The sequence below is a fragment of the Passer domesticus genome, chromosome 18 (assembly GCF_036417665.1).
Source record: "Passer domesticus isolate bPasDom1 chromosome 18, bPasDom1.hap1, whole genome shotgun sequence".
Taxonomy (NCBI): Eukaryota; Metazoa; Chordata; class Aves; order Passeriformes; family Passeridae; genus Passer; species Passer domesticus.
In genome coordinates this window covers 2,136,677-2,158,222 of record NC_087491.1, presented here as the reverse complement: position 1 = coordinate 2,158,222, position 21,546 = coordinate 2,136,677, and the positions used below count along the sequence as shown (strand labels likewise).

At 54.3% G+C, this 21,546-nt stretch overlaps 2 protein-coding genes across 4 annotated transcripts in view; one reads left to right on the top strand and one right to left on the bottom strand.

The window, feature by feature from the left end:
- Nucleotides 1–1,350: 1,350 nt before the first annotated feature.
- On the bottom strand, nt 1,351–13,590 carry SAPCD2 (suppressor APC domain containing 2). Its single transcript, XM_064393597.1, is given in 7 exon segments — nt 1,351–3,157; nt 4,115–4,228; nt 4,736–4,834; nt 4,931–5,077; nt 8,357–8,490; nt 13,076–13,508; nt 13,510–13,590. Coding segments are annotated over 7 exon segments (1,137 nt in total). The 3' UTR covers nt 1,351–3,028.
- Nucleotides 13,591–21,001: 7,411 nt separating this feature from the next.
- The window catches only part of LOC135283404 (UDP-N-acetylhexosamine pyrophosphorylase-like protein 1), a 41,430-nt gene continuing 40,885 nt past the window's right edge, over nt 21,002–21,546 (top strand). Inside the window, exon 1 of one of the 3 annotated variants that reach the window (XM_064394185.1) lies at nt 21,002–21,339. In XM_064394185.1, the coding sequence (XP_064250255.1) occupies nt 21,063–21,339 (277 nt within the window). In that variant the 5' untranslated portion in view covers nt 21,002–21,062. The remainder of the gene's footprint in view (nt 21,340–21,546) is intronic. The other 2 variants (XM_064394184.1, XM_064394183.1) reach the window with 2 other exon arrangements.

Here is a 21,546-nt window from a genome sequence, read left to right as displayed (position 1 = left end):
GGTTAGCAGGAACTGTCCTGGCTAGGGATAGCAAAGCCCTGCTCCAGCTGTTCCCAGTGTAACCACAGCTTCACACAGTGGGTTCCAACAGTTATCAGAGTCCTGGAGGTGCCACAGATCTATGCAAATCCAGTTCCAGCAGGAAAAAGCCTGAAGAGAATGGAACATGCTCACCCACATGTCCCAGCACACACATCACTTACAGACCTGGCCCCAAATGCAGGTCTCATGGCTCCTGAGCCAGCCCCCACAGTTAAGGGTGCCAAAGTGGGCACAGGAGTTGGGGCTGTGGGAGGGTCAAGCCCATCAGGGACCCAGAAAGTCTGGTCAGGCCAGAGTGACAGCTTGAGGTGAATTCTGCAGTTCCCAGGGGAAACTTGGTCCCAGTGGGCTGTGGCACTGCCAGGGCTACCCCACAACCTGCTGCAGTCTCACAGAAAGTGGGGTGGGGGCCAGTGCTGCTGGCCAGGACTGGGACAACCCCCCTGGGCTGCGGCCACAGGCAGGGAGGGGGAAGGGGAAAGCTGCCCTGAAGCAGTCTGCCAAGGGAACCACGACTCTCTTTTTCTTTGGAAGCCCTCATGGGCTCCACACCCAAGCAAAGACATGAGATGGGAACTAAGGGCAATTACCAACCCTCTTCCTGCCCCAGCTGGAACTAGTGGCTGCCCTAAGCAGCACCTGGAAGATGCCATGGCAGACATTCCCTTGCCAGCTGCCAGTAAGTGGACTGGGGTCTCCCTCTTGGCTCTGCTCCTCGCAGGGGAGGCTCAGCCTCTGCAGGATGCAGGGTTCACCCCACAGCCTGGGAAAGGAGGGTTCCCCAATCAGTGCAGAGCCTCAGGTCCACCCTGTGCGAGTTGCCATCTCAGCACAGGTCAGAGGGACACGTGCCACACATGCCATGCCACTGAGGGCCCCTGTGGCTGACCCTGTGGGAAGGAGTCACTGCAGAGCACCAGCCATTGCTGCCACCACTGTGGGGCAGCTCTGAGAAAGGGTACTTGAAAGCAAATAAGAGGTTGTGAATTGCACCAGCACTGCCTGAGCAGTGTGAGCCCCAAGCACAGCTTCTGGAGGAGTAGACAGATGAGGCTACAGCACTCAGAAGGGGTGCAGGTGGCTTCAAGACCCTGCCCCACAGCAGGGGACAGGGTATTCCCAGTCCCTGAGAGGACCAGAGGTGATGGGAAAGGACATGGAAACATATCCAGGTGCAGAGACCCCTGGGCTGTTTGCTCACTTCACCAGATTGCAGCTTCAGCTCTCCCTGCATTCTGAGAGACAGGACAGTCAGGGACTTCAGGGCTGGCAGCAGTATATGGGGTGATTTAGGGAGAGACAGAAGGATAAATTAAATAGGTCACCCCACTTTATTATCCCTACGGACAGGTAACCCTCATAAAAAGGGTCAGTTCTAATTAACCTCAGGCAAAACAGGCACTGGACACTAGAGAAGGCATCACAAAAAGGATGGCAGGCACTGATGCCTGGGGGACAACTAACAGCCAACTCCTGCAGACAGGGGACATGACTAGCCACGGCATTGCTGCTCCTCCTCCACCATCTCCCTGGTGATCCCCACTCCAGCTGCAGGCACCGGGCAGAGTAGGGATTCATGCCTTGCAGTAAGTTTTAGCTTGGGATCAGTCTCAAAGAGAACAGTTGGATGGGACAGAGTTCTGACAGATAAGAACAGAAGTGAGAACACAATTGGCCTGCATGTGTCAGCTCAGGGTAGAACCAGCACCTTCTGCCCAGCTCAGCTCAATGCCACAGCACCATGCCTGGAGAGTCAGACCATGAAACAATGCCAGAGAGGAAGGTCCTGACCTTGGGGATACAGAGGGCCAGGCTGAGTTAAATGGAATCTCCAGAGAAAGCACCATGGATACCAAGTACCAAGCCACAGTCATTCAGCCCAAGCATCACCACTGAGCTGCGTGGGAAGCAGGAGGAGCCCTGAGATGTACCATCTAATAGGACCCATCTTGAACCACCACCACCGCTCAAGACACCTGCAGAGGAGTGCAGCTCACAGTCAGGATGTCATCCCTGACAGAAGCCTCCACAACCATGTCAGGCAGAGCTGCCATTTCTGCATGTGTAGATGTGCACAGGGAAGAGCCTGTCAGCCTCTGCTCTGTCCCACACTCAGTTAAATACAAAGCCAAGTTCTAAAGACCCTCTGTGAGGTCAGGCTGACGTGAGCATCCTCAGGCTGTGGAACACCACTTCTCCTTTCACAGTCATCATGAAAATAATCTAATCCTGGCAGACATCAGGAAGTAATTGCCAGGTCAAGTCAAGTAAACAGGGAGGTGTCTGTCTCAACTTCTCAAGAGCTCAAAAAACCAGCTCAGAGGTGTAGGCTACCTTGGTTGGCTCTATGGCTCATTCCCTATAGGAGCCTACAGACATGTAAATAGCAAGTATAGTATCACTACCACAAACATGAGAGTGGTTGCCATGAGGACCACCAGTTTGAGCACTGCAGGGCTGGACAATGCCTCTGGCAGGCAGAACATGGGCAGCAGAGAGGGGCCAGGAATGCCTCCTGGGATTTCCAATCTTGTCTTCCAACAGCAAGACAAGCAGGAGCCAGCATCCTCTAAGGGCCAGACCATCTCCTTCTGGAGATGCTGGCTAGAATGTCGAAGATACATCACTTTTCCCCAAGAGCACCCAAAATCCAGCCTAAGTCAGCAAGGGCACAGTAGCTGACCCCACACAGGCAGCACAGACAGCAGCCATGTCTCCTGCATGCTGGGGGTCACAGGGCTGGGGACAGCATCCCTGCAGCCCACTTAGAGACAGGAAAGAGCAGCTTGAGAGCAGCATGGCTGATAAGCCATCAACAGGGCAGGGATGCTCCCCAGGAGCGGTCCTGGCTTCCTTGCACAGAGATGCCACCAGCAGCCCCAGACCTTGAGACACAACACCTGGAGCAGCAGGTGTGATGAGTTTGGGGCCAGAGTCCCTGGAAATCCCCCAGGTAAGTTTGGGGATGGGGCAGGGGAGGCATGTGCTAGATGAAGGTGGAATCCAGCTGGCTCATCTCATGGTTGTTGTGGGCACGAGCCTCAAAGAGCTGCTTGATCAGGGCAGATTTCTCCTGCTCCAACTGGGTGATGCGCTCGCTCTTGTCAGACACCTCCTGCACAAGACAGGGGAGGAAAAAGCTGGTTAGAGGAGGAAACTGCTGGCAACTGGTTGTGTTGCCAGTAAAATTTCATAGAACCACAGAATCACAAGCTTTGGGTAGGAGGACAATAAAGCCCATCTCATCCCAGCCCCTAACCAGGGGCAGAAACACCTTCCACTAGAGCCAGTTTCTCCAGGACCTCTCCAACCTGTTCTTGAACACTTCCAGGGATGGGGCAGCTTCTCTGGGCACCCTGTGCCAGGGCCTCACCACTCTCACGGGGAACAATTTCTTCCCACTATCCCATCTAACCCTGCCCTCTGGCAGTGGAAAGCCATTCCCCCTTATCCTGGCCCTCCAGACCCTTACTCAAAGTCCCTCTCCAGCTCTCATAGAGGCACTTTAGGCCCTGGAAGGGGCTCTGAGGTCTCCCTCCTCTTCTCTTCTCCTGGTGAATACCCCCAGCTGTCCCAGCCTGACTCCAGAGCAGAGGGACTCCAGCACCCAGAGCATCTTTGCGGCCACATGCTGGGACAGAAAACCCCAGCAGTGAGCCTGGCCCTGGCCTGAGATGGCAGACCACCTCTTCCCTGACAGCCCCCAGCTGCAGCCTCTGCACTCTCTTGTGACCTCCATTTGTCACAGTCTTTTCCCTCTGGAGGAATGCCCCATCCCTGCCACTGACTCACCCAGCAAACAGCTGGAGACAGCTGGGCACAGCTGTGTGCCAGAGGGTCTCCACGTGCAGCCCACACCCCTTCTCTGGGATGACCAAGTCTGACCAAGCTGATGGAACACTCCCCTGCTCCTGGACACTGCTTGTCATTCCTTCCCTGGCCCCATCCCATCCCATCCCATCCCATCCCATCCCATCCCATCCCATCCCATCCCATCCCATCCCATCCCATCCCATCCCTTTCTTTTCCCAGCACCCCCAAGGACATCTCCTCCACCCCTACCTCCACTCACCTTGGTGAGAAGCCGATTCTGCTCCTTCAGCATGTTGACGGCTTGCTGGGAGCCTGTGGAGGCTGGGGATGTCACAGGGACCAGCCTGCTCAGTGCTGAGGAGGGGTTTGCTGTCTGTAGAGAAGATGAAGGGATGAGACACTGAGCCTTCTACCCTGTGGCCCTTCCCAGGCCTTCTTCAAGGTGAGATGTTTCTATGGCACATAAAGAACTGGGAGAAGGCCAGCAGAGGATTAAAACCCCATCACAGGCCATCACGGGGTCTCCAGCCCTGTGAATGGGGCAGAATGGGGAAGCATTCCTGCCAGTGTGCCTGGCAGGACAGGCAGCAGTGGGCTGCACCCCCAGGTTCTGTCCAGCAGGAGAGTCAGCTCTGAATTGGCTGACTCAGCACCTTGATAATGGCTGTACCTTTTTAGGGTTCTCCTTTAGGCCTCCCAAACCATCCTCCAGCCCACCTCAGGACCAGCTGTGCTGTCCTCTTGGCTGTGTTCCATCACCTTCCAAGAGCTGGGGGAAACTCTGGCAGCTCCAATGTCAGCCCAGCCACCAACATGGGAGGGACAGGATGAATCCTAAGATCACACAAACAACCTCAAGCTGCTGAAGTGCTGTTCTCACCTTGCTGGCAGTGGAAAGAAGGTCAGCCAGGCAGCGGTTCACCTCCTGCAGCTTGGGGACCAGGCGCCCCAGATGGCTCTGGCCACCTTCAGGGAAATCCTGCAGGATGGGGAGGAAGAAGAGGCTGGAGGTCAGCTCCAGGTCCAGCCACCTCCCAGCCCTGTTCTCCAAACCCACATGTAGCCCCTGACTCACAGCACTGGTTCTCCTCTTCCCCAGGAGCCGCTGGTGCTCCTGCATGAGCTGGATGTGCTGGTGGTACCACTCTCGAGCCCGGTCTATAAGTTCCAGGCCCTGCAACAGGAAATCCTTCTCCACTTCCAGTTCCTTCATGTACTTCAGCTGCAAAACAGAGCACACAGATGTCACCTACTCCCCTCCAAGGCTTTGTCAAGTCCCAGGAGTTGGTTTCTTCATGAGGTGTGGGGGGATGTGGATACAGGTAAGGGTCTCAGCCCCTTTCCCCAAGAAAAGCTGAAGAGGAGCAGGATAATTACTGCTGCCTGATGCTGCTTTGGAGGAAGATTTTTGGAAGAAAAGTTCTCCAGTTTGGGAGAACAACCAAACTATGTGAAGGACTCTTGGGTCACCTCTACCCTCCTGCTCACCATTGCAGGTACAGGCTTCTTCACCTATTTACCCAGAGAGGCAGCAGGAGCAGTGCCTGCAGCTGCCCACAGCTCCCTTTGGGGTGTGAGTGTCAGCCCCAGAATAGACACACTTGGATTTTGGTGAGCACTGAAGAGTCTAGCTCACTGTGCATGCTGGAAGTCAGGGAAAAAACTGCAGCCCTGTTTCCCCAGTTTGCCTCAGCCCTGGAGGCACATGAAACTGAGCAGAGCATAGCACACCACACCTCTCTGCAGAAGATCTCTGCTGGTTGCTCAGGTTCCAGCACCAGCATCACCTGGAGAGCAGTGGGGGCCTTGCTGTGCCTGGAAAGCTGCTATGAGGGTGCCTGGACTTCTGTCCCCAGAGCAACCCCTTGGAATAGGCCAAGCAGGACCCAAGGCTGCAGCAGAGCAGGGGGCTTCGCCCACATCCACAGGGGATCCACAGTCCTCATTCCACTGTCACCTTCTGCTCCTGCCTCCTCTTGGCACCACGCTGGCACTGCCAATCAGGGAGGAGAGGGATGAGGGGACATCCCTGGGGAACAGAACAACTGCAGTGACCCATTCATCACCCTCACCCTGTGACCCCATGGCCCTTCTCATTTCAACACAAGGCCGCTCCCCCAGCTCCCAAGGGCATGGGGAACTTCCTGCTTCTCTGCCTTCTTTGCCACAACACAGCCTGGCCTTCACTCACAGCACAGCCTGGGATCCACAGGCACCAGAGACTTTGGTCACTCAGAAAATTCTGGATGCACCAGAACCTCCTCCTTTGGAGAGCATCAGGAGTGGAGCAACTCAGAAATAACCCCGAACAGAACCCTGTGGACAAGTGGCACCACACCAAGACCTTCTTCAGGCCATCAGCATTTCCACGTCCCCACTGCCAGCCCCAAAGCCTCTCTGCATCCCATACCTGCCACCCATTACACTGGGGCTGCTCTTGCTCCTGCTGCTCCTGGAAATGTTTTCTGGAACACAACAACTCCCCCTGAACCCTTCTCCAATGGCCCAAGGGACATACCCAGAGGAAGAAGTGCAGAGCCTTAGTGCAGTTGCTGAGGGGCAAGAAGAAGGTGCTGTGTGTGGCAAGGACCCCCATCCAGGCTGGGGGTGCAGCCCACTGCTGCCTGTCCTGCCCTCCTCCCACAGGGCTTGCTGGCCAGCACAGAGACCAGAGGAAGAGAGAGCATTCCACAGAACAGAAGGACACTGCCAGCCCTGCCCAGTGTGGGACAGGAAGCATCTCACCAGGATGAGACACTTGGGGCAGGAGAAAAACAAAGTGCTGGACTTGGCTGGTGCTCGGTGGCTGGCAAAGGGGAGGGGACAGAGCTGTGCCCTGGGCTGCTTACAAATGACAGTGCTCCACCTCTCAGGGAAGGTCTCATCCCAGCCACCCTCATGGCATGGGAAAATAAGGCCAAGAGATGAGGGACTGGCTGGTGAAAAACACCAGCTGAGCGAGCGAGCACTCGATGAGAGAGTGCAAAGGGTCCTGGGGCTGCAGCAGAGCCTCCCCAGCTCTGCTCCCGGCTCAGGAGGAACCAGTGCTGGTGCACTTTGGATGTAGGATGGACACCAGTGCTCCCATTCCCCAAGGGCTTTAGGCAAATTAGCCTAATGATAGAGTTCCTTGTCCCTTAGGAGCCAAACATCAGGGCAGGAAGGGGTAAGGGAGGTGACAGTACAAAGATTCAGTCGTTGCTGGACCCAAACTTGTTCCAGCTGTCTCTGTAAGCTTGGAAATGGCACCAGCGCCTAAAGGTTGTGCTCAGGGTGTCAGGGAAGGCTGAGACATCCTTTTTCTGGGGCCAAAAGCACAGAAAGGCAGTGCAGCACTTGGTGACGTATAGGGAGAGAGGAAAGGAGGGGACATCTCTCCCACTGCCCACATGACAACTTGGGGGAACAGAGACCAAGGCAACACAAGCCCTAAGCAAGAATGCTTATGGCAGAATTAGGGACAGACATGGTGGCCACCACTCCCCTCACAGAGCACCTTGAGCTTGGGACCTTGAGATGTACTCCAGCCCAGAGCTGCACACAGAGGGAAGGGAGGCAGAGCCTCTCTCCCCAGCCCCCAAAACCCCAAGAAGCAGAGCCCTCAATCCCAGGTACATAGAGCAACATTTATCACTTCTTATCAGCACCTCCCAGCAGCGGTCCCTGTCATGGCTACAAGCCCAGCAAATTACCTGCACAAACATCCCTTCCCCTGGTCAGGCCTGTTGGGCTGCAGGACCAGGGTGACACCAGGGTGCAAGGAGTGAAAGTACAGTGGTGACAGTGCCACCAAGTACTCATCCTGCAAGCTTGGTCCTAGCTCTCTGCCCAGGACAATTTAGCTTGAGCCTGTGGACAACATGCCCAGGCAACTACTCCATTCCACCTGGGAGCAAGCAGAGATCCCTTCACCCAGGCAATTTGATCCAAGTCTCTCCACTCAGCGGTGGAGAGAGGGAAGCAGACCCCTCCATCCTGGGCTGCCTTGATAAATTCAGTGTGGATATTTCTGCTTTGCTGCAAGAAGTCTGTCAGAAGCCAAGAGAACCTGCATGTTTGAGCCCTGATCTACATGGAACATCTGGGAGGGGGCATAGCTTGGCTCCACTGCTTGCCAGCACAAAGCATACCTGACCCTTGCTGGGGTGCTCTTAAGGCCCAGAGATCCATCTGTTCCTACATTTCCACCTTTGTCTTCTTCTTCCCAAGACCTTGCCCATGGGGAAGGCAGCCAACACACTGGCTTCATGGGCTGACCCTGTTCAGGGGGAAGGATCCACCTCCTCCCTGTTTGCCATGATTCAGGAAAGCACCTTGGAAACAATATACATCCACATACATCAACAGACCTTCATATCCAAATGTCAGGATTTGCCTGACGTCCCACAACTCACTTGTGCAGGGTGGGCAGAGAGGAAGCCAAAGCCCAGAGATGGCATCAGCAATGAGGGACCCCTGCAACCCACCTTCCCCTTCATGGGAGGCCACAACACTCCCTTACCATGCTGAAGTCCACGCCATTGGTGATGGTGTGTCTCCGGTGTTCTGCACGGCCTCTCTGATGCCTCCGAGTGTCCCCAGCCCCTGGGCGGTCACTGTCTCCCTGGGGCTTCCCAGCAGACTTAGCATCACCATCTGGAAAAGAGGAAGGCATGAGGGCACAAGCTACTTTCAACAAAATCCTCCTCAGGACCACTTCTCTGAGATGATCTGCAGGGTGGTCTTGCAAACAGGGAGAGACTGAGCAAACCACCAGCCTGAGTGCCTGCTCCTGTTTTTGTCCAGGCAGAAGAGATGCCAGGGATGACTGACTCAGCTGTGCCTGGCTGGCAACAGATCTCAGTCATCTTCTGTAGGAAGCAAGCAACTTCCAGGCAAAGCTGGTCCAGTCCCAGCCGGGGCAACTAAACCATTAGTGATATTGTAGTGATATTGTCTGCCCTCACATGTCCTCATGGGACACCCTGCTTCCACTCAGGTGGCATCTGCTCTGCTAGAAAACCAACTTCTCCTGAAGGCAGTTCTTGCTTGGTGATGGATTTGGCCATGTGGATATTCAGCCCAGACACTACGTCTATGATGTAACCATAAAGTAAATCAGACTGTAGATTTCCCAAAATTTTATTAAAACCCCAACATCTTATCCTGCGAAAGACCAATCTACTAAAAACACACAGTGCCGATACAAATTCATGCATAACCTGTTTTTGAAGAGTAAGTTCATACTGGCAGGTTTCAGGCTGGATCAGGCACTTCCTGCCTGTCAGCCCGGGCAGGAATTCCCTGGGCACCTGCAGTGAAGGCCATACAAGCCCCACACTGCCCACCCTCAGCAGAAACCCAGCCCTGCAGTCACAGCCAAGCCAGCTCCGATCCACTGCTAGGTGAGCTGGTAGAGCAGAACCCTGACACCCCACCATCCCAAACCACAGCATCAGGGCAGTCAGGGGTGCAGCCAGCACATGCCCAGGCAAGTCTGGATAGCAGCCTGCTGCTCCTCCCTTCCTGCCCCAGTCCCCAGCCAAGTGCCCAGCACACCCTCTCTCATGCCACCCCCTCAGTCCCACACCTTGCCTGCTCCCTGCACACAGGTTCCTGAAGAGTTCCTTTCCAAACATGGCTTTTCAAGAAGAGCAGCAGGGAGCTGGCAAGTGATGGCAGGCAGGTGGGGAAAACGCCCTCTTCCCAAGAGAGCTGCCCACGTGTCTGCCAGGCACCCATACCCCTCACACATGCTTCTACCAGAGCTGCCTGGCACAGGTCTGGCACATTCCCTGCCGCAGGCACATAAAGGGCTGGGAGTGCCAGGACAGGGTGTGTGGCACCACATGGGCTGGCACATTTCTCCCCTCTGCTCCACAAGTTTCCTCAGCTGAGTACATGGACATGAGAGAGGAAGGACAGCAGGCAGGAGAGTGCAGCCATGGCCACAGGAGCCGCCCTTTGTCTTGAAAGTACAAGGTGCGGGTGCTCTGTACCAGGGCTGCCCCTGCTGCCACAGTCACACTGGTTCAGGGACAGGAGACTGGCTCCAGGGCAGGCAATGCAACACCTCAGTTTGTCACTTTGTGTCTGTCACTGGGCAAAGTCCTCCTTCTGGTCCATCACAGTATCTCACTCCACCTCCCAGCAAGTACTCTGGCACATCAGTGAACACAAAGCATTTGTGAACACAAAGTCTTTGATATCACCCATCCACCTGCTTTGCCAGCTCCCTTTGGTTTCATATACCCAAATCCATCTGGGAGGAACCCAGCAAGACTGCTGTGACCACACACATTTTCCAGCAGACCTGTAGTATGTCCTGCTCAAAAAGCTGAGGAACAGCCCCAAAACCAAGGATACTCTCAACAGTCAGAATCCCAAAGCAAAGCTAGGAGCACTTCTGGTAGGAGCTGCAGGACAAACACATGTTAAAACACTTTTTACTGCAGTTACCTAGGAGTGTTGAGCTGAGCTGCACCTGTGATAAGCAGGAGCTCCTGGTCAACCAACTGAGCTCTGCACACCTGAGATGACAAGCTAGTGGCTAGAACAGGACCCCTGCTAACGAGCTGGGATAGTTGTTCTTAGGGAAAGAACAGGATCAGATCACCAGAGGTGGAAGAGATCCTGCCATGTGATAATGGACAGGCTCCTTCCTCCCTCTGGGACCCCCTCTGCCTAGGGCAAGCAGACACTTCATGGCTGTTTTACACTTCTCCACAAGTATCCTGGGCAAAGGCCCAGAGAAGCCCCCACAAACCAGCTTCTCCCTCCAGCTAGTGCCAGCAACAGCTCTGCAGCTGCTAGAGCCAAGGCACCCCTGGAGCAAGGGAAAGCACTGTGCTGGGGAGGAGCCAATGCCCAGGGCCTGGGCTCTTTCTGCTCTGTGCCTTGACTCCTCCAGGTCCCAGCTCACAGGGGAGCTACTGGGGTAAAGACCCCCAGAGCAATGCGTTCAGACACTGCTGTGACAAGACATCAGGCACCATAACATAGGGACATCATTACGGTGACTCCCTGCCCTGTGACTTCTCCAATGTCCACCTCACCATCCTTGTGTCCAGAGGGTGCTGTTGGCTCCCCAGGCACCATGGGGTGCCAAGCAGCAGCTCGCAGACTGCATCAGCACTGCTGGGCTGAGGAGAAGCTGGAAGCTGACTTTAGCAGGGACCTCAGAAGCACTTTTGCCCACACACTAGCAGAGGTTAGTGTGGGAGAGGGAACAGAATTGTTGTCCCACTGGCTCACTGCACCCCTGGACATGCCTGACCCCAACCTCTGCCATTTTGCCATGAGTCGCATCCAAATCACCTCTGACACGTGTAGGTGCTCCTCAGACCCAAAGCAGAGCTGGGAAGGCACTCTGTGAGCACCCTCTTCACCCAAAACACAGGCAGGGAGCATTTCCTCCCACTCGCTGGAGCTTATGAGCACTGATACGTCACCTCACTGCACTTGGTTGGGGTCTTACAGAAGCCACCACATGCAGCTGGAGGCTCAGAGTAGCCTCACACTAATATGAGGCTATAGTCTTAGTGGAGACAGGTCTTCCCGGAGCCACAGGCAAATGATATAGTCTTAGTGGAGACAGGTCTTCCCGGAGCCACAGGCAGCTCCCAGCACCCACCACACATCTCTGCAGCAGGGACAGAGCCACATCCTGCCACAGCACTGCCAACTCCCTTGCAGCCAGCTGAGAACATCCACCTGCTCAACTGCACCCTGGAAAACCACCTGTAGAGGAGTGCACTGGGCAGTTGTGCAGGATCTAGAGCTAAAAGAGATGGAATAACTGAGTTGTACCATTTTCTAAGCTGCTGAATGAACCTGAAACTCAGGCCTCTTGCCAAAATGCAGCCCTGCAGTGTGGGATGCTGGCAGCAAGGGCTAAGGCACTAACCCTGCCCGCAGGCTCTGGACAGTTATGGAACATCACACTGTAATGGAAAGATCCTCAGCAAGCAGAAAACTGCTGCAATCATCTGCTTGCTCCTTCCCAGGGCAGAGCTTTCAACCTGCTGTCTATTCACCAAGCAGGATTTTTTTCAGGTTTTTCCAGATTTACACTCCTGATGACAGAAAAGTTAGTCTGCTTAATAACATTCCCTTAGATGTAGCTCTAGTGGTTAAGTCTGGAGGCAAAAATGGAAAGCAGAGAACCTCAGTTACAGTTAAAAGTTCCTTCTCCACCCAGCAGAAGGGACTGGGCTGGGAAGGGAAGGCAAACCAGCCTGACCTTCCCAAGGAGAAGGAAGTCATTGCACTCAGGTGGTGCAATAACATGTACCAGCTCCACACACAGACTTTGTCTCCTGTGATCTCAAAGCACTTCACAAACCTATATAAAGAATTATTACCTACCCATATAAGCCCAGAAGCCTGGTTGCCTTATAACATCTTCTACTGACTAGCAACAAATCAAGATGTGAGTGAAAGAGTCTCCTCCATGGTAGGGTGAGTGTACCACCCTGGAGGGCTCTGGCAGAGCCAGCACAGGGAGCCCAGATCCCGTGGAAAGGGCAGAGTCCACAGGGATGTACAGGTGAGCTCTGTGGACAGAGCCTAGGACAGCAGAGCACATCACCCTGGTACTCCTCCCCCATTTATTCATTGATTAATTATTTGTTATTGGGAATAGTGCTGTGGAATGATCCAAACCAAAAAGCTGGGTCAGGGTTTGCATTTTTTGTCTAAACCATGCAAGACATCGTGAAGGAATCATACCTGAGAGCCAGCCCAGCACAGAGTCCACTGAGCACACGACTGCTCCGTGACCATAGCTTCACCCCAGCGCAACTGCTCGGCTTGGGGGGTCTCCAGGACGCAGCCACTCTCCAAGACGCCCAGCTGTGCCACCCACCCCCGGGGAAGGTCAGGACAGTCTCTACGCCAGGGGACAACGACGGACACATTACGGCAAAGCCCTTAATTCCTCCTGTCAGCGCTATAAATAGCCCAGCGCATCGCGAGGGAAGCACAGCCCTGGGCGAGCGGCGGCGCTGGGATATTCGCACCGGAATCGGAGTTCAGCGAAGCCAAACCAGTCAGTTCTGACAGTAACTTCGGGGAGTTTTACAGCGGCCCTGCGGGAGCCGCTGGCTCTGCGCCCAGAGGAGGGCACAGGGGAGCGGGGCGAGCCGCGGGATCGCACCCCAACCTCCGAGCGCCGCTCCCCGTCCCTGGCGCTGCCATCACCCCGCGAGCCCGAAGCGCCCAGTGCAGTCCCGCCACTCACCGCGGCCTCGGGGCTGGCCGTGCCCCGGTTCCCGCTGTCCGGTGCTCTTTCCCCGCCGCTCCTCGGAACAGCGAGGGCTTGGCGGTTTCTCCGCGCTCCGCCGTCCGCCGCCGCCACCCTCCACCGGCGGCTCAGTCCCAGGCAGTGCCGCCCGCAGCCCCAGTACGAACCTCTCGAAGGTGAGGTACCCGCTGGCCGGCGCCGCCTGCCGCAACCCCTCCATCACCCCGGCGGGCAGCTCCTGGGCTTCCGCTCCCCGCCAGCGCGACTCGATCTCCCGTAGGTGCACGTAGCCCCGCCGCCGGTCATCCAGGATATCGAAAAGAGTCCGCAGGCTCTGCAGGAAAACCCGGGGAAGACCCTCGGTACCGGCGGGGAGCGGGCGGCCACCGCGCTCCGGGGCCATCGCCGCCGCTCCGAGCGTTACTCCCAGCTCCCCGCCCCCCGCGCCTATTGGCTGGCGGCCGGGAGTGCCGCGCTCCCATTGGCTGGCGGCGGGAAGGTGCTCCGGCCATTGGCTGAGAGGTCGCACGGCAATTCGAGTTGCACGCGGAGCCCGCCCCGGGCCCGCGGCTCGCGGGGTCCCGCTCCCTTCCCGGGAGAGCCCTGCCCTCCCCTGTGCCCAGGGACCGCGACAAGCGCCACACCCTTGCTCCTTCTCCCCGCCGCTTTATAAACTGAGCATGATGTTGTATAGTCCAGAATACCTCCTGGGTCCCTTGGGGACAGCTGTCTGGCTGTATATCCCCCCGACACCTTATGCACCCCTATCCCCCTCCCTGGTGGGGTAGGGTGAGAAGCAAAAAAGACCATGGGTCTGTACAAGCACCACCCAGCAATAAGAAAAATATCTCCATATTGTCAACACTGTATTTTTGGTCTCCATATTTTCGGCATAAATTCAAAACCTATCCCCATAATAGCTACTGTGAAGATAATTAATGTTAACCCAGCCAAAAGAAGCACAATTTCTAAAGACTTCAGAGACAATGTGATTAGTGAACAGGGATAAGGAAAATCTCAACAATGGTATTCGCTCTTACTGCCACCTTTGCAAACACATCCAAGAAGCATCAGTCAATGGAGCATCCCTACAGGAGGGGGATGTAGTGCACCAGCACGGAGGAGTCCTGTGTGGTGTATTTGTCTGGTGCCATGAAGGAAATAAATACTGACAGAGGGAATAGAATCCCACCCTCTCAGTGCCATGGCTGGTAAGGCACCAGTGGCCAGCAGCCAGCAGGAGACGGGGTAGGGGCCCTATTGAACCACAGACATAAAAAAGGAGGGAAAAACCCACAAGTGTTGACAAAAGTGAGAGAAACACAATTTGGCTCTTATCTTTTACAAACTTAATATGCAGTGGTATTGGTTAGAGAATGAGTTTCTCTACAGGGAAATTTGCTGTGTCTGTTAGACACAGCAGCATGTTAATCCTAGTGCAAGGTGCTGCCTCCTCTGCAAACTCCCTTGATCAGCGAGTCCTTTGCAAGACAGCAGACTGCAAAGCCCTAGTGTCATGATTCCCATATCAGAGACACTTCAGTTTGCTCAAGGGGCTCTGGGCAGCCATACGCAGGCACCTCCAGGCCCCCCACCCCGGTTTGATGCTCATGATGCTGAGAGGAGCATCAAGGAGCAAGCCTGCTGGAGAAGCATGATGGCCAGGAAAGGTGATGAACCACTGTCCGGGAGCTCAGGTTGTGAGACTACCTGAGTCATGGACATCTTCCTGTGCCACAGATACCTCCTTGTGCCATGTGTCAGGGATGATTCCCTTTAGCTCTGAGTTGGTTTAGAAGGAAGAGGGTGAAAGCTACTTGGGGCTCAAGCCCTCCCACCCACCTGGCCCTTACTGTGCTTCCCTTGCCATCATATTCCCTGTCCAGGTCAGACTTCATCAAAGTGTCTTCAGCACCTTGGTCCTACTTCTGGCTTCTCATTCCATTCTTGCCACTTCTCTTCTCATGGAGATTCAGCCTTGCCAGCCCCAGGCTGCCAGGTAAATCACAGCAGCCTCTGGAGACCCTCAGAGGGCTTTTCTCTATCAAGGTCCTGCTCCTGCTGCTCTCCGTGCTGCAGCTGAGCTGTTCACAGCCTGCTTTTCTTTAACTCATTTCTTTTCATAAATTTCCCAGACTCATCCTACCTGTTTGAAATGTCTGCTCGGCTTAGCTGTATTTGACTGAACAGGTTCACACCTGCTCAGGATACGGGGAGAAGGAACCAGTCCTTCCCTTTGCTTCCTAGTCCAGAAACAAGGCAGTCACTATGGTGCTGCTCAGCTCTGGCAGCATCAGCTCATGGACTGTTTTGCTTAGGAAAAGCTTGATCTGCAAAAAAAAGGGATTTCCTCTAGATTCCTCCCCCATCTCTGACTTTGCAAGAACAACCAGGAATAACAGGGAGAAATCAGAATGACCTTAATGCCTTGTGCCTAGCCAGTCTATCCCACCAGGAAAGTGAACCAGAGATACCAGACAGAACTCCTGGTGTTTACTGTGTCTGCAAGTTCAGCTGAAGTACTCTCACTACTGTCCGTGTGGAGCTTCCTGCACCAGCACAGGGAGCTGGGACACAACAGCTGAGGGCAGCTCTGCTCTTACTGCGTTTCCTGTACCAAAGTGCCTTTGACAAAGCTGCTTTGAGACAGGTTGACATTTCCATCTCAAGGTGGTCTGGTGGCTGAAGTTAGGAAGATTTTAGATATTCTTGGAAAAGTCTTCTTGGGGGTTTGGGTTTTTGTGGGTGTTTTTTTTTTGGTTTTTTTGGTTTTTTTTTTTTTTTTTGTTTTGTGGGTTTTTTTTTGTTTTGTTTTGTTTTGTTTTGTTTTGTTTTGTTTTGTTTTAGGGGAGGGTTTATTTTCTCTCCCTGTATAGTTTGTCTTGGGGCCAGCCCAGACTCTTCTGACAAACAGAGATGTCTTTGGTTTTTTTAAATATAAACAATGTGTTTATTCAGCTCTCCTTCCGTCAACCTACTGGGAAGCACCAGCTGCCATTCAGACCTGGCCCAGCCCTCTCTCTCTGCTGGCCTGTGGGTACTGGCAATGACACACACGGCTCTGGTGTGGTGACACCCAACATATCACTGCCCCTGTCTGGGGAGGGCACAGGGGATCTGCTGGAGGCTGCCCAGTGTGTCCCAACAAGCGTTGCCACCTCTGTGAGGAGAGGCCAGAGCAGCTGCACCAAACCTCAGCAGGGCACTGGGGTAAAGAAATGCTGGTGTTGGAGACCGGGGCACCTTCCTACATGACACTGACCATAGAAGGGTGCTGATAGGTGATTGTAGCAGTTGATTGAGCCCTGTGCTGGCTTCGGCAGCAGGTAGGTGTTCACATGTAAATCTTGATGCTGCAGAAGACACGTGTGACTTACAGCCACAAAGTTGTCTCCTGATGACCGTGTGTCCAAGCAGATGCTATGAACCTCTTGCCGTGTCTTTCCAGGGGAGAGCAAGGTCTGCTGCGGAACCAGACACAGGTCTGTGGACTCAATGTGTGCTTGCTGCTGCCTGTAACATGGAACAGCTGGCACTGCCACTGGCTCATGATGTGCTGCATCCAGAATGGGTTTGTTCCTGACCTGGCAGGGTTGGTTAGCACTTAGTTAAAACTAGACCAGGAGCCATGCCAACAACAGTCCAGATGCCAAGTCCTGGTACTTCCTGTCACTGAACAATTAAGCACAATCAGTGTTAACTCTTCTTTCAGCCTCAAAGCTACCAGGGAATTACTTCCACTGGGGTACCAAAGTGTCAATCCAGAAATGCATCTGTCTCCAAGGAGACCTCTTAGCAGAGGCTAAAAATAGTGAGGAGAGCATGGTGGGAGAGTTTTCCTTTTGGGAAGAGATATCTTGTTTTATCTTCCCAGCTCTGCAATGCCATTGTGTTTTCCATCTTTCTGCTCTGTTTGCCTTGGTGAGGGCCAGGCACTTGCCATAAAGTGTCTTTTCTTTTTTCCAGACTCTTTTTTTCCCCTAGAAGGTCAGCAAGCAGGAAGTCTGGTAGATGCCCGGTGTATCAGAGGCTGTCACAAGGGCTAGGAGAAGGAAAACTGGTGAGCTGTTGAAATAAGCTATCCAGAGGGTGGGGTGGTGGGTTGTTTGCTCACCTCAGTCCACAGAGCAAGAACTGGTATCAGCAGGAAATAGCAGTCACTCTATCCTGTCTCACCATGCCACCTCTCCTGCAGTCTTAGCACAGAAAGTTTAAATAGAGGGAATCACCTGGGGCTTAAATGGAAGACCAATAGATGCTTCCAGTCAGAATCTAGCAATCATCTTGTCCTATCACAAACTCCACTCTCGTGCTGCCAAGAAGGTCAGGAGTGGCCAAGGGCAACAGCAGTCACAGTGATGCCACAGCCAGAAATCCATCAGCCTGCCACCTTGTTCAGGGAATGACTGTAAAACCATATTTCTTTGGGGAACATATTGCTGGTCTGTGGAAAAGACAGCGTCCACAAAGTAGACAAAGGAGTCCTTCAACTTTATTCAAATAAAGGGAGAGAGTCCACTGGGCCATACCCCTGTGGGATCTCTCTCGAAGTTTCACAGGACACAACTTCCTTTTCTCCTCAAACTCCCACATTTTGCCCTCTTCCTTTCCCCACTGGCTGAGATACTAGGAAGGTACAGTCTTCCGGAACTGCCCACCACATATTCCACACTTGAACATGTATTGACATTTCCCCCCAAAGTCAAGAAGTTCAGGCTTTGTTCTGTAGATCCACCAGAAGTTCAGACTGTCTGGGTTCTGCAATAGACTTTGTGTGGACCCATTTCTCCTATTATCCTGAAACTCAGAAGCTCAGACTGTCTGATCAAACTGTTTGGGTTCTGTAACAAATTTGTGCGGCTTGATGTTTGTAGATTAAGACCCATTTCAAAGACATTAATACCCATTTCTCTTAAAGACCCTCACAACTGACTCATTTATAAAGACATTAGCACATGTCTTTCCTATCAGTGGGTACTTACATGTTGAAGCTTGGAGCAAGGTCCTAAACACAATAACATCTGCCTCTCTCGTCCTGGGATACCTCATCCTGATTGTCAATGAGCTGGAGCTTTTTTGTTGCTGAATTTCCTATTCTACCTGCATGTTTGTGTTTTGTTTGGCCCAAGCATCCCTCCCTCCTGTTCATTGGGGTTGTTCTGCCTGGTGTAACTAATCCAACCCATCACCATTTTTATTGCTTTGCAGAAGAAAATACCTACACACAGAGTGCCATGGGCTGTAGAACCAGCCGAGGGGATGCTGTGCAGCCAGACTAACCTGTTCTGGTGGATGGCTGGATTTGGGGATGGGAGCACATTTGCCAGCAGCAGCATGATTTACTTTGGTTCTTCTAGAATCCTACAGGCATGAGATCCCACAGCTCTGAGGCGGGATTCCCTCAAGGCAAGGCAGCAAGTTCTGCAGGAAAAGGCAGGGCTGGATTTACAAGTTGGATCTGACAGAGCCTTTTCTGATTGGAAAGGATTGGTGGTTATGTAGGCACCACGTGTGTGGAAGGACCTGCACTCATTTGCACAATGGGCAGGCAGGGCATGCAACTGCATTGGGGAGAGATGTCATGTAAAGGGGAGCAGAGCAAGGAGGTTTCAAAACCCCAAGGCTCTTCTGTGCAGGAGCTGTGTCAAGTCACATAAAATAAGAAACAGAATGTGAAACAGAAGCTTTGACAACTCTCAGGGATTCTTCCTGACCTGATGGTCATATTTGGATGAGGTCTAGCTTCCTTGACTCCAGTCACATGCAGGGAGGTGGCTGTGTCTAAGCTGCTGTCTGTCTCCTCATGTTCTCCTACCCAGCTGCGCTCTGACTGCAGGCAGGATGACAACTGTGAGTAAGGGGCAATCACAGCCTATGGGTGAGGATTTTTCTATGCTCATGAGCACAAAGTTCAAACAAAGTTGTTCTTTGGCATTTTAGATTGATTTGTAGTGTCCCCCTGCTCTTTACTTACTTCTCAGTTCATGGCTCTTGGTTCCTGCAGATTTGGTTATTCCTTCATCATTCCTTCATATTTTATATATTTTTTTAAAATGTGTCCTTGAATTTGTCCTGTACTACTTCAGTGATTCCGTGCATTTTTAACTCTTATCCTTCTCATTGGTACTTTGTTTTGAAAATGGGGAACTGGATTTGTGAGCAGGTGGCCTGAGTCTGCACCATGCCTGGGGTACAGCTGGGCCTATCCAACTCCTGCTGCATTGAGGGAACCCTGCGACCTTGCAATGTTTCCAAGTGTGAGTGTAAGATGGGACATTATGCTCCTGGCACAGGTTGCACCAGGACCCAGGGATCCCATCAGACACACCTCATGACAGCCACAGGACCATGGCCACTGTAGAGCAGAGGTTTGGCCACAGGGCCCAATTTTCAAGAAGGGCAAGGAGTAGCCCAGATACTACAGGCCTGACAGTGCCACTTCAGTGCCTGGTAAAATAATGGAGAAGATTATTCTGGGAGTTATTAAAAAACACCTGAAAGACAACACAGTCACTGGTCACAGCCAGCACGGCTTCATGAAATTGCTTATCAGACCTGATTTCCTTTTATGGAAAGGTAGCCCACCTGGTTGATCAAGGAAAGCCAGTTGATGTAATCTTTTTGGATTTCTCTAAAGCTTTTGATACTGTCTCTCATAGTATCCTTCCAGATAAAATGTCCAGCATTCAGCTGGTAAACACATCATGTGATGGGTGAGCAACTGGCTCATGGGTTGGGCACAAAGGGTGACAGTGATTGGGGTGACATTAGGCTGGCACCAGTCACTAGTGGGGTTCTGCAGGACTCCATCATTGGCCCTGTGCTCTTCAACATCTTTGTTAATGACTTGGACATAGGACTGGGAGGGAAACTGAGCAACTTTGCAGATGATACAAAACTGGGAGGATCTGTTGGTTCCCTTGAAGGGAGGGAGGCTCTGCAGGGAGATCTGGACAATTTAGAGAACTTGGGACAATTTAGAGAACTTGGCAATTACCAACCATATTAAGTTAAACAAGGGTAAAATGCCAGATTCTGCACCTGGGATGGGGCAACCCTGGGTATACAAACAGACTGGGGAATGAGATGCTGGAGAGCAGCGTCACAGAGGGGACCTGGGGGTCCTGGTTGACAGAAAGTTGAATGTGAGTCAGCAGGTGCCCTGGAGCCAGGAGGGACATTTGTGTCCTGGGGGCATCAGACCCAGCATCACGGCCTGGTCGAGGGAGGGGATTGTCCCACTCTGCCCTGGGCTGGGGTGGCCTCACCTCGAGCCCTGATGGCAGTTTTGGGCACCACAAAATAAGAAAGACATTAGGCCATTCGAGAGTGTCCAAAGGAGGGCAACAAAGATGGTGAAGGGCCTTGAGGGGAAGCTGTATGAGAGTGGCTGAGACTTGGTCTGTTCAGCCTGGAGAAAAGGAGACTGAGGGTCAGACTGACAGTCTACTACCTCCTCCTGAGGGGAACTAAAGGGATAGACACTGATTGCTTTTCTGTGGTGAGCGGGGACATGAGGGAATGGCCTGAAAGTTGTATCAGGGGAGGTTTAGCTCGGGTATCAGAAAAAGGCTCTTCCCCAGATGGCGTTCATGCACCAGAACAGGCTCCCCAGGGAATTGGCCCAGTACCAAGCTGACAGAGCTCAAGCACTATCTGGACAATACTCCCAGGCACATGGTGTGACCTCGGGGATGGTGCTGTGCAGGGCCAGCAGCTGGACTCCCCGATCCCTGAGTGTCCCTTCCAGCTCAGACTATCCTGTGGGCGCTGCGCCGGGCTCCCACGAGGCCGGGAGCGGGGCGGCCCCAGCACCGCCTCCCGCACGCCCCGAGCGCGAAGGGGCCCAGCCCCGGGGCCGCGTGACCCGCGAGCGGCGGGGAGGGGTTCCGGGGCGGGGCGGCACATCTGGCTCCGCCCCGGCCCGGCGCTGCCCCGCCCGGCCCCGCCGCCCCCGCGCCGCTCGCACCGGGCTCCGCACGCCATGGACCCTCCCGAGGAGGTGCGGGTGCGGCTGGAGCGGTGCGGGCAGGGCCATCTGCTGCGCTTCTGGGCCGAGCTGGACACGGCGCAGCGCGGAGCGCTGCTGGCGGCGCTGCCGCCGGGGCTGGGCGAGCACTGCCGGCTAGCGGCGGCGGCCGGGGCCCGCCAGCGCGGCCCGCACGAGCGCCTGGACGGCCGGATGGAGCCGCTCCCCCCCCAGCTGCTGGGCAGCGCCCGCCGCAGCGGCCCCGCCGCGCTGCAGCGTTGGGAGGCGGAAGGTGAGAGGGGCGCGAGGCCGCCTGTCCCTTCCCTTCTGGGGCTGCCGGGGTCCGGCGCGGGCGTTCGCGACCAGCCGCGTTCCGCCGAGCCCCGGGCGGTGCAGGACAGCGGCTGCCCCCGCGGGGCCCCGGGGCAGGGGCCGCCTCTTGCGGTGGCACCGCGGGGCGCTGGCCGGTCCACCTCCGGCACCGCCGGTGGGAGCCGCC